We start from the raw sequence: 12,423 nt of genomic DNA on the forward strand, positions 1-12,423 counted from the left end.
ACTAAGGAACCTAAATTACTTGTGAAACCATCAGTATTTAAGTCCCCACATGGCTTTTTAAATTTAGTTCCAGGTCTCCTGGGTCTTAACCTAGAATTCTGCAATGAACTCTGGGTGGTTTTAGGTTGCCTTGTCTGTGTAATGAACTTGGCAGACCTCTTGACAGTGTGTGTGTCATTTCACACTGATTTTGAATCTCTCACGCTAAACATAACAAATTTCTAAAGCTTATGCTTGACTTCTGCCAAAAATCGGTTGCTTCCAACTATGTATCTTCAGTGGCAAAACTGCAGTCCTCTTCACACAACTTTACACAATTGCATTAAGTGATTCATGGTTCTCTCATGGTTGTGAATGGGGAATTGGTATATATCCCATGTGATGGGGGAGATGTTATCCTTTGGTCAAATACACTAGGCAGATCAGCAATGTCTTGAGTCCTGTGGCAGTATTTTGCCTGTCAGACCATGCTATTAGGCTAAAGTTCTTGACAGTCATCAATTTGAAAGCATTCATTTTTAGGAAGTGTATTATGCAGCCAGATAACGCTCACAATCTCTTAACAATTTTTGATGTTATTTCATGGTCTTCGAATAAAGGTGGGCTCATCCACGTGGCGTTCAGGAGCAGTTTTTGCTGCTCTTCATTCTGACCTGTGTACTCCTTATCTGCATGCCTGTCTTGCAAGATGTCTGAGCATAGTAGCCCTAATCAGAGCTCTGTTGGTTACAGCATAACTGTACATCAAGCACAAAGAAATGCTGTACTGGTAAATGAGTGAATCTGTGAAAACGGAGCAGGTTCTCTCCTAGCTTTCAAATATCATCAGCTGTGGGGAAAAATGGGACTATAGAAAAATGACAGCATACTAATCCCTCTTATTTTACTGTCCTGACTTCCCGCCAAACAAATGTCTTAGCTGTGTAATATGAGGTAAAAGCACTAATTTGCTACAGTTAGCAATGTAAGACATTGATACAGGTACTGCAACTTCCCTTTGTAAATTATTAGCTTCTTAATTCAGTCAAGAACAAGTTGTCAGCATTATAATATTCACATTAACATTGTGTACAGTATCTGGTGGGAAAAATGTCTCCTAATGGCATTTAATGTCTAAACTCCTGCCAGCTTTTTGCTTTTTCACATTTGATGATCTTTCCTGACCTTTTTAGAGGATTGCTCATTCATAGAGTTGAAGTGAGCATCTCTGTGGTTTTGAGTGGAGCTTTGCCTACAATAGTCTGGCTGTTTTCGAGTCTGGAGCACTGGCAGGCAGGCATTCCAGTTTGCCTTGTCTCTGTGGTGCCACCTCTGACATGGGCAGGTAGGATAGCTGGGAGCTACAGGGGTTGACCACTTGCCTCAGACCCCAGTGCCAGCCCAAGTAGGGAGAATGGGCAAGCCATCATATTTGCCTCCATCCCAGCAATGGATGTAGATCCAGCCTCAGGATGAATCAGTGTTTTTGTGACCACACTGATTTGCATTTATTTAGTAATTATAGAGAGGGCTGAAAACATCCCTGTTAGAAAGATTTCCCAGCACTTCCTTTTCTGAGATCCTGTGTTCAGCTTCTGACTGCTTCATTTCTTGTCAGGCAATTGGGATTGAAATTCTCAAGGTCTGGCATCTTCTGCAGATTAAATGATTTTGAAAGTTTCGGACAAAATATTCCTTATCTCTGAAGAGGAAATGGGAGGGAAAATAATCTATTTTGTTCAGCATTTAAAACAAAATAACTGGGAACCAGTTCTGTGAGAAGTCCCATGCCAACCTGTATGAAGCTGATACTTAACACAAAAGTAGTTATTGCTTTAAAAATACCAAAAGCAGGGAAGAAGCAGCCTCCCTTCATCATACTTATTGAATGCTGTTTCTTTTGTCAGTTGTATATTTTTTGGCCAGTGGTATCACAACTATAAAGTACATTTCCATTCCTGAGTGACATTGGAGACGTACTTTTGCAAACGTGCAAACTCTTTCCAGATGTTGTTTTTTGGCTAGCTATACATTTGAAAACCAGAATATATTTTATAAATTATAGTTGCATGGACCACCACTTTGTTCTACGTAGTACTTCCTGAAACTGAATAGTTTGCTTTTTATTTATTCTCCATTGGCCAAGAAAGAAGTTGTTAAAAGGGAGTGGATCATGAGGGCGGTCAAGGCAGAAAACACTGCAAGGGCCAAGATGCCTGCACAGGACTTCCCAAAACATGAGAAGCATTAACAGTGACAGTAATGGAGATTTCTAGCAATGGGTAAAGGTAAAGAGGTCTCACAACAATTACCATTAAATTATTAACAGAGTGTATTGCTGATGCTATTGTTTTATCAGATTAAGTTGAACTGCAACACAAAATTCTGAAGTTCCATTAACAATACAGATTCCAACAAGGGAAGATTGTTTTGGTTTTTTTTTCCTCTGGAATCACTTCTAAAGGAATTTCTATTTCTGATAATAGAAATTATTATACTATTATTAATATACATATATAATAGAAATTATACTTACATGATCTTTTCTGCTTAACTTTCACAAGATCATTCAGCCAAGCACAGAGCAGGCAAGACTATATGTTTAGCCTTATCACAAGAGCTCCTTTTCTGTCAACTTCTATAGGATTGGGGTTTTCATCATTCTCAAAGCTGCAACAACTATGGGAGCTATAATTTCTTTTTTATCTTGGAATATAATTTGTACAACAGCTGCTAGTTTAATGACAGGGCTACTTAGCTGGTAAAATTACCTATTGGAGAAATAACTTATGTTATCCTTTTGCAATAATTTTAATTTATTTCCAACTACCAGTCATTTTCTTGGGCAATGGAAGGCAGCCAAGGTCATCCCGTGTTTCACTCTGCCAGTAAATCATTAGTTTGCAGCTGTCTCCTGATTTTTATTGTCATCAACAATGGCTAAACTAATGGAAATAAACATTGGATTGTATCCCGGTGGCAGATGAATTTTAGGGGCAGGGCATTGTGTACAGACAGCACTAATAGAATTGAGCGAAGTTATTGCTCCTGCATTAGACACGAGTAAGCTTCTGGCTAAAATGTTCATTGATCTCTCTGAAACTATGTCAATCATACTCTGTTGCTAGACCATTACAGGCAAGTACTGTATGATTCACTGTTAAGTCCCTTTTTGGGTCTTACATGAATGTTGTACAGAACCAGATGGGTGGGTAGTGTGTAAACTGAGGTGTTACCTGGAGCTCTGGGTAGGTCTCGGTCAGTTTACCTGCTTATGAACAATCACCTGATGCATTCTTTGAGCAAGGAAGTGCAGTGTGCCCCATAGTTCTTTCTGCTTTGTTTCCTGCCGAAATATTGCTAAGTTTGTGCTACAAAAGGACCCGTAGCACTTTTTAAAATCCTAAGTAAGTTTACATTTCCCATCAATCAACTTTCTTTTCATGCCTGACAGTCCAGTTACTCCTTCTTTCATGAGACACTCTGTATCGCCCTTTTTCTTGGTAATAAGTGTATTTTCACACTAGCCACATATATTCAGCTCCCTCGTGGGAGGGTATGGCCAGGCTCTTCTCAGAGGTGCAGAGTGACAGTGCGAGCTTGGAATGTCCCAAAATTCCTATTAAATATAAGAACAAACATTTTCACTAGAACGGTCAGGCACTGGAGCCCACTGCCAGGGAGTTTGTGGTATATACATTGGAGATACTCATAAACTGACAGGACAGACTTTTAGCAACCTGAGCTAAATGAACTAACTTTAAGCAGGGTGGTGGATTAGATGACCCTCACAGGTCCATTTCAGCCTAGATTATGCTGTGATTCTACAAAGTTTTCAAATATATTTTTTCCATTGCAAAGTATGTTGGAACTTCTTAATAAAGGAACCCATGAGAAGCTACCGAAGTCTATGTGATTAAAGATAACGAGTGTTGTATGTGTCCTGGTAAGTAATGTCAGTAGCTGTCTCAAGTGGACCAGCACTCAATTTGTGATTATCTTTAGTCAGGAGATTGTTTGCTTTAGGATCTGTGACCACAAGTTACCTTCTACACAGCAGCATTGTTTGCCCAAGTGATGATACCTTTGAGTAAGTCTTAATTTAAACAAATCAAAGCATGTGTATAAGTCCATATGCTTTTTTCCCCTCAGGATATGCATAATATGCACCCTTCCTTACAGGCTGAAGGAAGGGTGTTCTACCTGGAAATACAAAACACTCTTTTCTGAGTACAGCTTCCTGCAGTACTCTGTTATAGAGGCTCAGGTCTACATTCGGGTAGCTACATCAGCTCCTACTGCAAATAGAAATTTCATGTGTTTAACTTGGCCCAGAATTTTTAGTTAAAAAGACTTATATTTTTATACCTTTTAATGATTTATTTAACCTGCCCTGGACTGCATGACATGCAGTCAGAGCAATCTCATTAGCTCTTTTACACATTAGAACTGCCTGAGGTCAATGTTCAATATAATGTTCAATAGATACAAGCACTTACAACATAATTTGCTCAGGCAGTCTCTCATGGAATTACACCTGTAAGGAACACCCTGTTCTCTTAGAGTTAACCTTTGTTTTTAGTGGGTTGCCTTTAGTGCCTAAAACTGTATTCCAGCTACTACTATATCTTGGGAGAATTTGTAAGTAATAATTGGAAACAAGCAATATTGAACTGATCTTCTGAATAGATGCATGCAGAAGATCTGTTTCTTATTTAACTTTTCCTAGATATTTTATTGAAAATCCTTTGCATTTTCTCAAATCAATCTTTTGATAAATGGCGATTTTTCCACCCAGTCTCTTTCTGAACATGCTTTGAACAGTTTGCATTTGAAGGCAGCATATTAGGTTTTGGTTCTGTCTTACGGTCAGTGTCTGTAGCAGTTACAGTTCTGCATCTCAGTGGAATACGTTGTGTGGATCACTGCATTAGCAGCAGTGAATGTGGGAGTGAGACAAACACCATTATTTCAATGAGTACCCTCTTCCTTGTCAATAAAAAAATGACAGTTACACACATAATAGCATTTAATTCTAACTTTCCACTGTTTTAATGACACATATACTTCAGGGCAAACATGAACAGAACCTGGAAGCTGACCATGTGAGGCAACGGAAAAGTGGAAGGGAGAGCCTGTGTTAACCAGCTGCAGCTGTGTGGGTTTGTAGGCAACATTAGTTTCTGCTGTTATCTTTCTGACATCTCTGTGTGCTGTTATTCACCTTGCACATAATATTGATGTCCAGCATAGTGAGATGCTTTACTATGCCTTGGAATTCAGTCCTCAGATCTGCTCTTGACAGTCTCATGTTCAGCTCTAGATTTTAGACCAGCTGAACCAGCTCAGGATTAAGAGCTGAAAATAAGACAAACATGTGGCTTGTGTTTGCAGCTAGCAATAAATACCACTTAAGTGTATGCAGGAACTGCAACTTTTTCTAATCCTCAGGCAGCGAATAAGAGAAGCATTGCAAGAGCCAAGACATCAGGTCTTGGTTTCAGTTTCTGCTAGAATGTGACATTAGTGCGGTCTTCACCAGCAGGTGCTTCCTCTGCTGCTGCAGGCACAACGATGTACTTCTGTCTTTCAAACACGAGGTGGCGCAAAGCCCCTTCTATGTTTTGACATTCGTACTAGCTGTTCCCCTGAGTAACTGGTAATCATTTTCTCTCTGGATTCCTGTTTCTCATGCTGTCTATGTGGCTGGGATTCACCCAAGATACTAATTTTTCCTCTATAAATAGGGAATCAAGAACTGCTTGGATAAAGTGTGGCTGTCCAGCATGGTGATCCCAGCAACGGTTGCTGCTGCTTGGTCCAGCGTGCCAGGCTGAGTAGTTCATGGGTTGTTGGCACAGCCATATTAAACAATACAATTTATTAACTCATCTATTGCAAACTGGCTGGTGACTGAGCATGGAAACTGTAAAAGAGACAAGGCTGTGGATAGCTGGAAGTATTTGCTTTATTCATTGGAATATGTGGGTGGGCATCAGGAAGTCTGGGCTCTTCCCTCCGTTTTTGCTGTAGGTTCACTGTGGCAGGAAGGATCACCTGGTGTGGTGCCTTTTTCACATCTGTAAAATGCACTCATTCCCTTCAAGCTTTTGATTGTTACAAGGTTCAGCCAATCATTGTAAATGCTTAAGCTGGTTAAATTGAGTGGCAGAAATCCAATTCTTGAGCTGACTTTTAGGTAGTTTTATCTGTTTGTGTTATAAAATACCTGCCAATTTTTTATTCTTCCTTGAAAAAATACGTGGTATCCTGCCTGTAAGCCAGATTTAAGCATTTTAATGGCAATATTTCTTTTTCTAACACACAGGAACATTTTTGAAGGAAGAAATGTGAAATGTAGAAAACCAGTAGTGAGGCCTAATGCTTACTGCTTTTCAGGTTGAGCTAGACAGGTAGATATGGTTACACAAGCATTAAAAGAACAACCTAAAAGCCTCCAGTTTTATTTCTTGCTTATCATGTTTGGAAACATTTATTCCCTTAAACCAAGGGAGTTTCTAACAGGGGAACTTTCTCCCTTTAACGGTGAAATGTAAGATATTTTGAAAATTTTGAGATTTTTTATTTTTTATTTTTTTTTCCTTGAAGTCAAGGATGAAACTTCAATTTCTCTGTGTTGTAAAGCTGAACCTTTAAAGCTGAACTATGACAGGCAGTCCTGTCATGGCTGATTGACATGTTCATATTGGCACCTTAACCCTCAGGAAGCTTAGGGCTGGCTGGGAAAAGTTAGCACCAGTTTGCTGCTGCTTCCTAGCTGATAGGTTGACACAAAACCAACCACCTGGGATCTGCCATGGAGGTGTCATTGAAGGAGCAGGGCTGTATTTTGATGTTTGCTGTTACTGATTCCTCTGGCTGCTACTGTCAGAAGATCTTTGGTTAAGAGCAGTGAACATTTCATGCAGCCAGCTGTCTGTAGCTGCCAGACCAATCTCTGTTGATTTCAAGACGGAGAAAATGCTGTGTGCTTTGTTAGATATTAGTATTAGGTGGTTTGAATGTGACCTGGAAAGCTTAAACTGTCCTTTTGCTCCCTAGATTTGAGTCTTGCAGTGGGCCTTACAGTCATTGGTTCCTTCACTTAAGCTCTGGAAAGCAGACTGTCTCCAGATGTGACAAACTGGAATCCCTTTTTCTTTCCTCTTTTTTTCTTTATCAAATCTGCAGAAACTGTCTTGTTTCCCTTCCAGTTGCTTGCACAGCTTGGAGGAACTGCTGGTGCTTTGCAGCATGCCTGAGGTTCATACCATGTCTGATGTGGACCACCGTGGAACAAACTAGGTCTGCTGATGGATTCCAAAATCTGACAGCAGAGTAGATTTGAGTCAGAATCTGAGAGGCAAGAGCCAGAACCAGATTCATTTAGCCTACATGCTGTTACACACCAGTTCTCAAGCATCGAGCTGCTAATTCCATCTCTGTTGCAAATGCAGAGTGACGGGTGCAGTGTGGCTTGTTGTAGCATCATGCTTTTCAGGCCTTGGACTATGGGAGGCCCAGCAATGCTAAATTTTAAATGCCTAAGCCTATTACTTGCCTCATTTGCTTTCCCCTCTCAGGCTCTCTATAATTAGACATGAGTTGGTCACTGCTGTACTACTGATCTTAAAAAGAGTTTAAAAAAGAGAGACTCTGCCACACAGCCCCACAGCTGGGAGGGGAAGGACAGTGGGATTTTGTAGTGCTTTTGTAAGGGTATAAAAGGTCTCTGCAGTCTCTCCAGAAAAATTATTTTCCTTCTTGTGGAACACTTGTGGCTGTCAGACACCAGAGACACGTGCTGGGTCCGTCAACCAGATTGTACCTGGTAGCTTCTGTCTTTTTGTCAGGTGTCTGCTTTATAACACCAGTCATGAGATAAATCACCTCCTGATTGCTGAAAGTCATTAGCTGCCATGGCTCATATATCTGAGGAGAGCAGCCAGAAAGGTAGCAACCTTTCCCAGGGTTTTCTGCACACTGTTGAGTACAGAAGAAGCTGGAGGAGAACTGTGGTGTCCCTCCCCCTTGCCCAGTGGGGGCAGGGCCATTCCGAGTACTGTTTAGAGAACCTCCCTCCACAGAAATTCTCATTACGAGTCTAGCAGGTTAGGGATGTTTGTCATGAACCTAAATCCCTAAATGCCTGTCGAGAGTGGTCTTATATGAAGATTTAATTCGATCTGGCAGTTTTTAAATTGTCCCAAATCATATCTTCAGGATGCAGACATGTACCAAATAGAAAACCAGGATGAGGCAGTCATTATTTTTAGATTATGTGAACAACAGTCCAGCTCACTTGGGCTTTAAGAGAACATCAGCAGTTTGGACTCAAGTCCCAGCTCAAGCACATTTAATTTGCTTTCACCAGTCTGTGGTTTAGAGACAAAATGAGTAATAGCTCCCAACTGTAGAATATAGACTTCTGACTGTACTTACATGACGTAAGTATGTGGTGTTGTTTTCTCCTATAGTTTGAAATCAGGCAGCTGAGGGCCCACCTTGCTCAGCAGGATTTGGATCTGGCTGCAGAGAGAGAGGCTGCACTGCAGGTCCCACATGTGCTGAACAAGCAGAGCAGCAAAAGGTACAAGGTGGTACCAACTGAAGATTCGGATGATGAGGCCACTGAGAACATCACTGAGTTGCGACCTCCACGAGGTGAGTGCTGCCTGTGTGCTGCTACCTACTGACACAGCTGATTCATTGCATAGAGCTACTGATACCACTAAAATGTGTTCACTCTACCAGTGAATTCATTACTTTCCCTAGAGACTGTATTTTCCCATCTTTGCCAAAAGGTGGTATCTGCTTTGAAGCAGCAGGAGCTGTTGTATCTGGGAACAGATTCTGGACAGAGCCAATAAAATGACTTGGGAAGAAAATTACTCTGACATACCTTCCCAGTGTCTTCATAATTATATCCATTAAACGCTAAAGAAACGGCAGCCAAATCAGAATTGGCAAAAAGATAATCACTCAGAGGTAGAAGCAGGGAAATTGAGAAGAGCATTGAAAACCAGTTTTGGTCTGTGGCCACTTGCATTTCTGTGCCTTAGAGCGAACCTGTGTGTGAGCTGTGAAGCTTTGCTTTGCCTAGAGGCTGTGCTCTCACCAGGTTGCTAAAACTTGCCAGTTCTGGCCAGCCCAGCTATGCTTGGGCAGGGCAGCTGTGGTGCCAGAAAAAGAGTGATGTGCTGTGTAGATGATGAAGAGCAGTCCATCGTCTGTAGCTGTATGTTGAGCAGATGTGTGGTTCAGGAGAGTGGCAACAGTTATTTATTTGGATCCACTTTTATCACAAAAGTGCTAGACCAGAAGTGATTTTGGAAAAGGCATAGCTCTTTTTCCTGTGATCCCTCAACCCTACTGATGGAGTGCAGAATGTGTGTCTTGATGTTAGTAACATCTAATGTAATGTTCCACAGGAGACAGAACTTTCTACCTTAGTAGTTCTTCCTTGGACATCTTTGCATGATTATCCTGGGAGATGAGCAGTATGTGAGTCTATCTGAATCAGAGGCTTGCATGGTATCCTTATTTGGGTCAAACTCCTTAGAATTCAAGGCACAGAAATACTTTAATCAAAAGGTTTAAGAGAAAAAGCTGACTAGATATTTTCAAATGTTAATCCTTTCCGTTCTCTACACAGTAATGGAAGCACATAGAATTGATTTTGTTTTTTCCTTTTTATAATATCTAAGTGCTAACCACACTTCAGCCATTAATTATTCCTGATTTGAAATTGTACTTAAAAGCAGACAGTAGAGCAGACTGCCCCCTAAAATGCATTTCCCCTTTTCTGTAGTATTTCAGAGGTCTCCCCAGTGGATATGTTATAATTTATGCATGTATTCCTTGAGGGTTACATTTGGAACTGTGGAGTGTTGTACAGATTATAAGGAGGTTTGCTAAAAGTTTAGTGCTGTGGAGGTTCATCTAGAAGTTTTTCTACCCAAGATACTCATTCCAACATCCAGGTTAACACAACTGCTCATTAGTTGGATCTCCCTTTAAAATGCTGGCCAGATATGCAATGAAGTAGATGCACAATCTTCAGGATTGGTTTGTACGTTCAGGAGGAGGCAGTTTCCCGTGGGGAAGGAGTGCCATGAGCCAGTGCTGCCTGTTTTTTCTCCTATCCACCTCAACTTGGTCATTCTTCTCCAGCTCTCCCAGCAATGTGCTGGCTGTTGCTGCAGCGCCTTTCACCGTTATCACTTTGGCATTCTGACAGCATTTCTTCATCTACACTGGTGGCTGATCTGACCAACACAACATGAGCAAAACCTGAATGTGGTATGTCAGAAAGAAGAAGAGCATGTCTTAGGTGAAGATGCCTCCATTTGCAGTGTGGAAGGGCTATATCTGGTTTGTGTAGGATACTCCTGAGACATGTCTCTGCAGAGCACAGGTGATCGAGCCATTTCCTGTAGGTCATTTCTTTATCCTCCCGTTTCTCACTTCTCACATGCTGTGGTGGCACTGGCTGTGCTGTCTTCAGGGCTTTCCATGTCACTTGCTGTGCCTGGAACTGGAAGCTACCAGTGTTTTAACTCCTGACTTTTGGGTCAAGGGTTATGTTTTGCAAGTTATCCTCTGTGTCAGACCACATTAGGTGTTGCTTTGCATCCATTTTCTCTAAGCTGTGTTTTTTCCTCCTTAAAGATTCCTGAGTGGTGACTACAGTTAATCTTTCTGTGTGCCACATGGCATTTGTGAGCTTGAAAAACATCTGCAGTTGCCTATTACACTGACTAGCTGGAGGAGAAATACGGGACCAAGTTGGTAATACTGTTAAAAGAAAAGCTACAGTTCAAAGCCACAGTTCAGCTGTTAGGCAGAACAGGCTCTGATGTGCTGTTCTCTTATGCGCTGGCAGAACATTAGCCTTACATATAACACCTGAGGGTAGGGCATGGCATGGAAAGCATGTGTTTGTGCCAAACTTAAATTTCTTAGCCTTCAAAAAGTCACTGCCTTCAGAGAGCCCTGAATTCTGCCAAACCAGCAAGCTTGACTTGGCTAGAGTACATACTGCATCAGAAAATGGGATATTCCATCTCAAGCTAATCTTATTTCCCCCTTCTATATTGAACAATGGAAACATTCAGTGCAGAATACTTTACCTCCAAGGGGCTATGGAATAAGAAAGCATTGAGACTTTACTCATTTCCCTACCTGGGAGTTTTATGGGATAGTGTATAAGTTAAAGCTCCTCAGGGGCAGCTGTAGCTTGTAGTCTAGTATTTACACTGGATTTTGTGCAAGCATTTACTACAGCATTCAGTAAAGTTAGGTAACCACAACATCACATGGTACACACAATGTCTCGGGGGATTTGCGCAGAGAGACACACACTGTGGCCTGCACCAGTAGAGCTGTATGTGCTGGCTAACTTGGTAGCTTTCAGTACGTGTTTTCACCCAGCTTTTCTTTCTGCAGATCTCTTTGTATGTGACGTGCCTTAATTGCTGTTACAAGACTGGGAGAGGCAGGAGCTCTAATCAGATGGTCACCAGGCTCTGAAAGTGTCCTATAACTGCCCAGCTAATATTTCATGCCTTTTCTTGAAGGACCAATTCTCCAGGCCACTCAGTGGTAAGCTGCTGGAGGCCTGAGCAGTCCTGTGCTAATTCTCTGAATAATGAGCTGGTTGCTGCCTCACACGCTTCTATCTGCCCAGAGCAGTTCACCAAGAGAACTCCATGGAAAATATATGGATATATGTTATTTTCTGATTAATTTGGCTAAGAAGTGGGGAAGTCTTGAACGGAAGTTTTCTTTGTCTTGCCAAAAAATTGATCTCCGGAGTAGTCAAATATGAAGGCTGAAACATGGGCTTTCAGCATGCAAGTCAAAGGGTACCATTATCAACAGCAGAAAGCTGATGGACTCAAGAGAAGGGCATGACTCTAGGAGCTATAAACCGAGGGTAGAGCTGTGACATCTGCTGCACTGTGAGCACTTCACTTAGCTTCTCTGCCTCAGTTTGTAAAGAGCTTAGGGTAAAAGCTGTTATATGCGAATGCACAGCTGCATCCCTAATGGTTTTCAGGACCATTGTGGTCAGCCTTTCCCTAAGAGAAAGGGAAATATCCTAAGTGCTGTCATCTCCTTTCTTCTTCCCAGAGACAGTTACCATTTGACATAATGGGAAATACTACCCTATCTGTTGATCTCTAAATTATAAAGGAGTTTTTTCTTTTGCTGTCTTCCTACCTCATGCAGCCTGTAACTGGTCATGGTCAGAGTAGCAGCTAATGTTTTCTGCTCCTGTACAAATCATTTTTAGTGTTTGGTATACAAAGTCCCAGGCTTCAGGGAATGCCAGGTTCACAGTGCCCCATATTGCCATTAATACTTCCTCCCAAAATTTATTATTCTTTAATCTCTCCCATAATATATGAATTAGAGTCCCTAGTGGAAATCCCTCATTTT

At 41.4% G+C, this 12,423-nt stretch overlaps 1 protein-coding gene across 3 annotated transcripts in view; it reads left to right on the plus strand.

The window, feature by feature from the left end:
- Positions 1-12,423, plus strand: part of TMEM266 (transmembrane protein 266) — an 88,761-nt gene that overhangs the window by 60,363 nt on the left and 15,975 nt on the right. For all 3 annotated transcript variants that reach the window (XM_065688741.1, XM_065688744.1, XM_065688742.1), the window contains one exon: positions 8,457-8,643. In XM_065688741.1, coding sequence (XP_065544813.1) covers positions 8,457-8,643 — 187 coding nt within the window. The remainder of the gene's footprint in view (positions 1-8,456; positions 8,644-12,423) is intronic.

This window comes from Lathamus discolor, chromosome 8 (assembly GCF_037157495.1).
Source record: "Lathamus discolor isolate bLatDis1 chromosome 8, bLatDis1.hap1, whole genome shotgun sequence".
Taxonomy (NCBI): domain Eukaryota; kingdom Metazoa; phylum Chordata; class Aves; order Psittaciformes; family Psittacidae; genus Lathamus; species Lathamus discolor.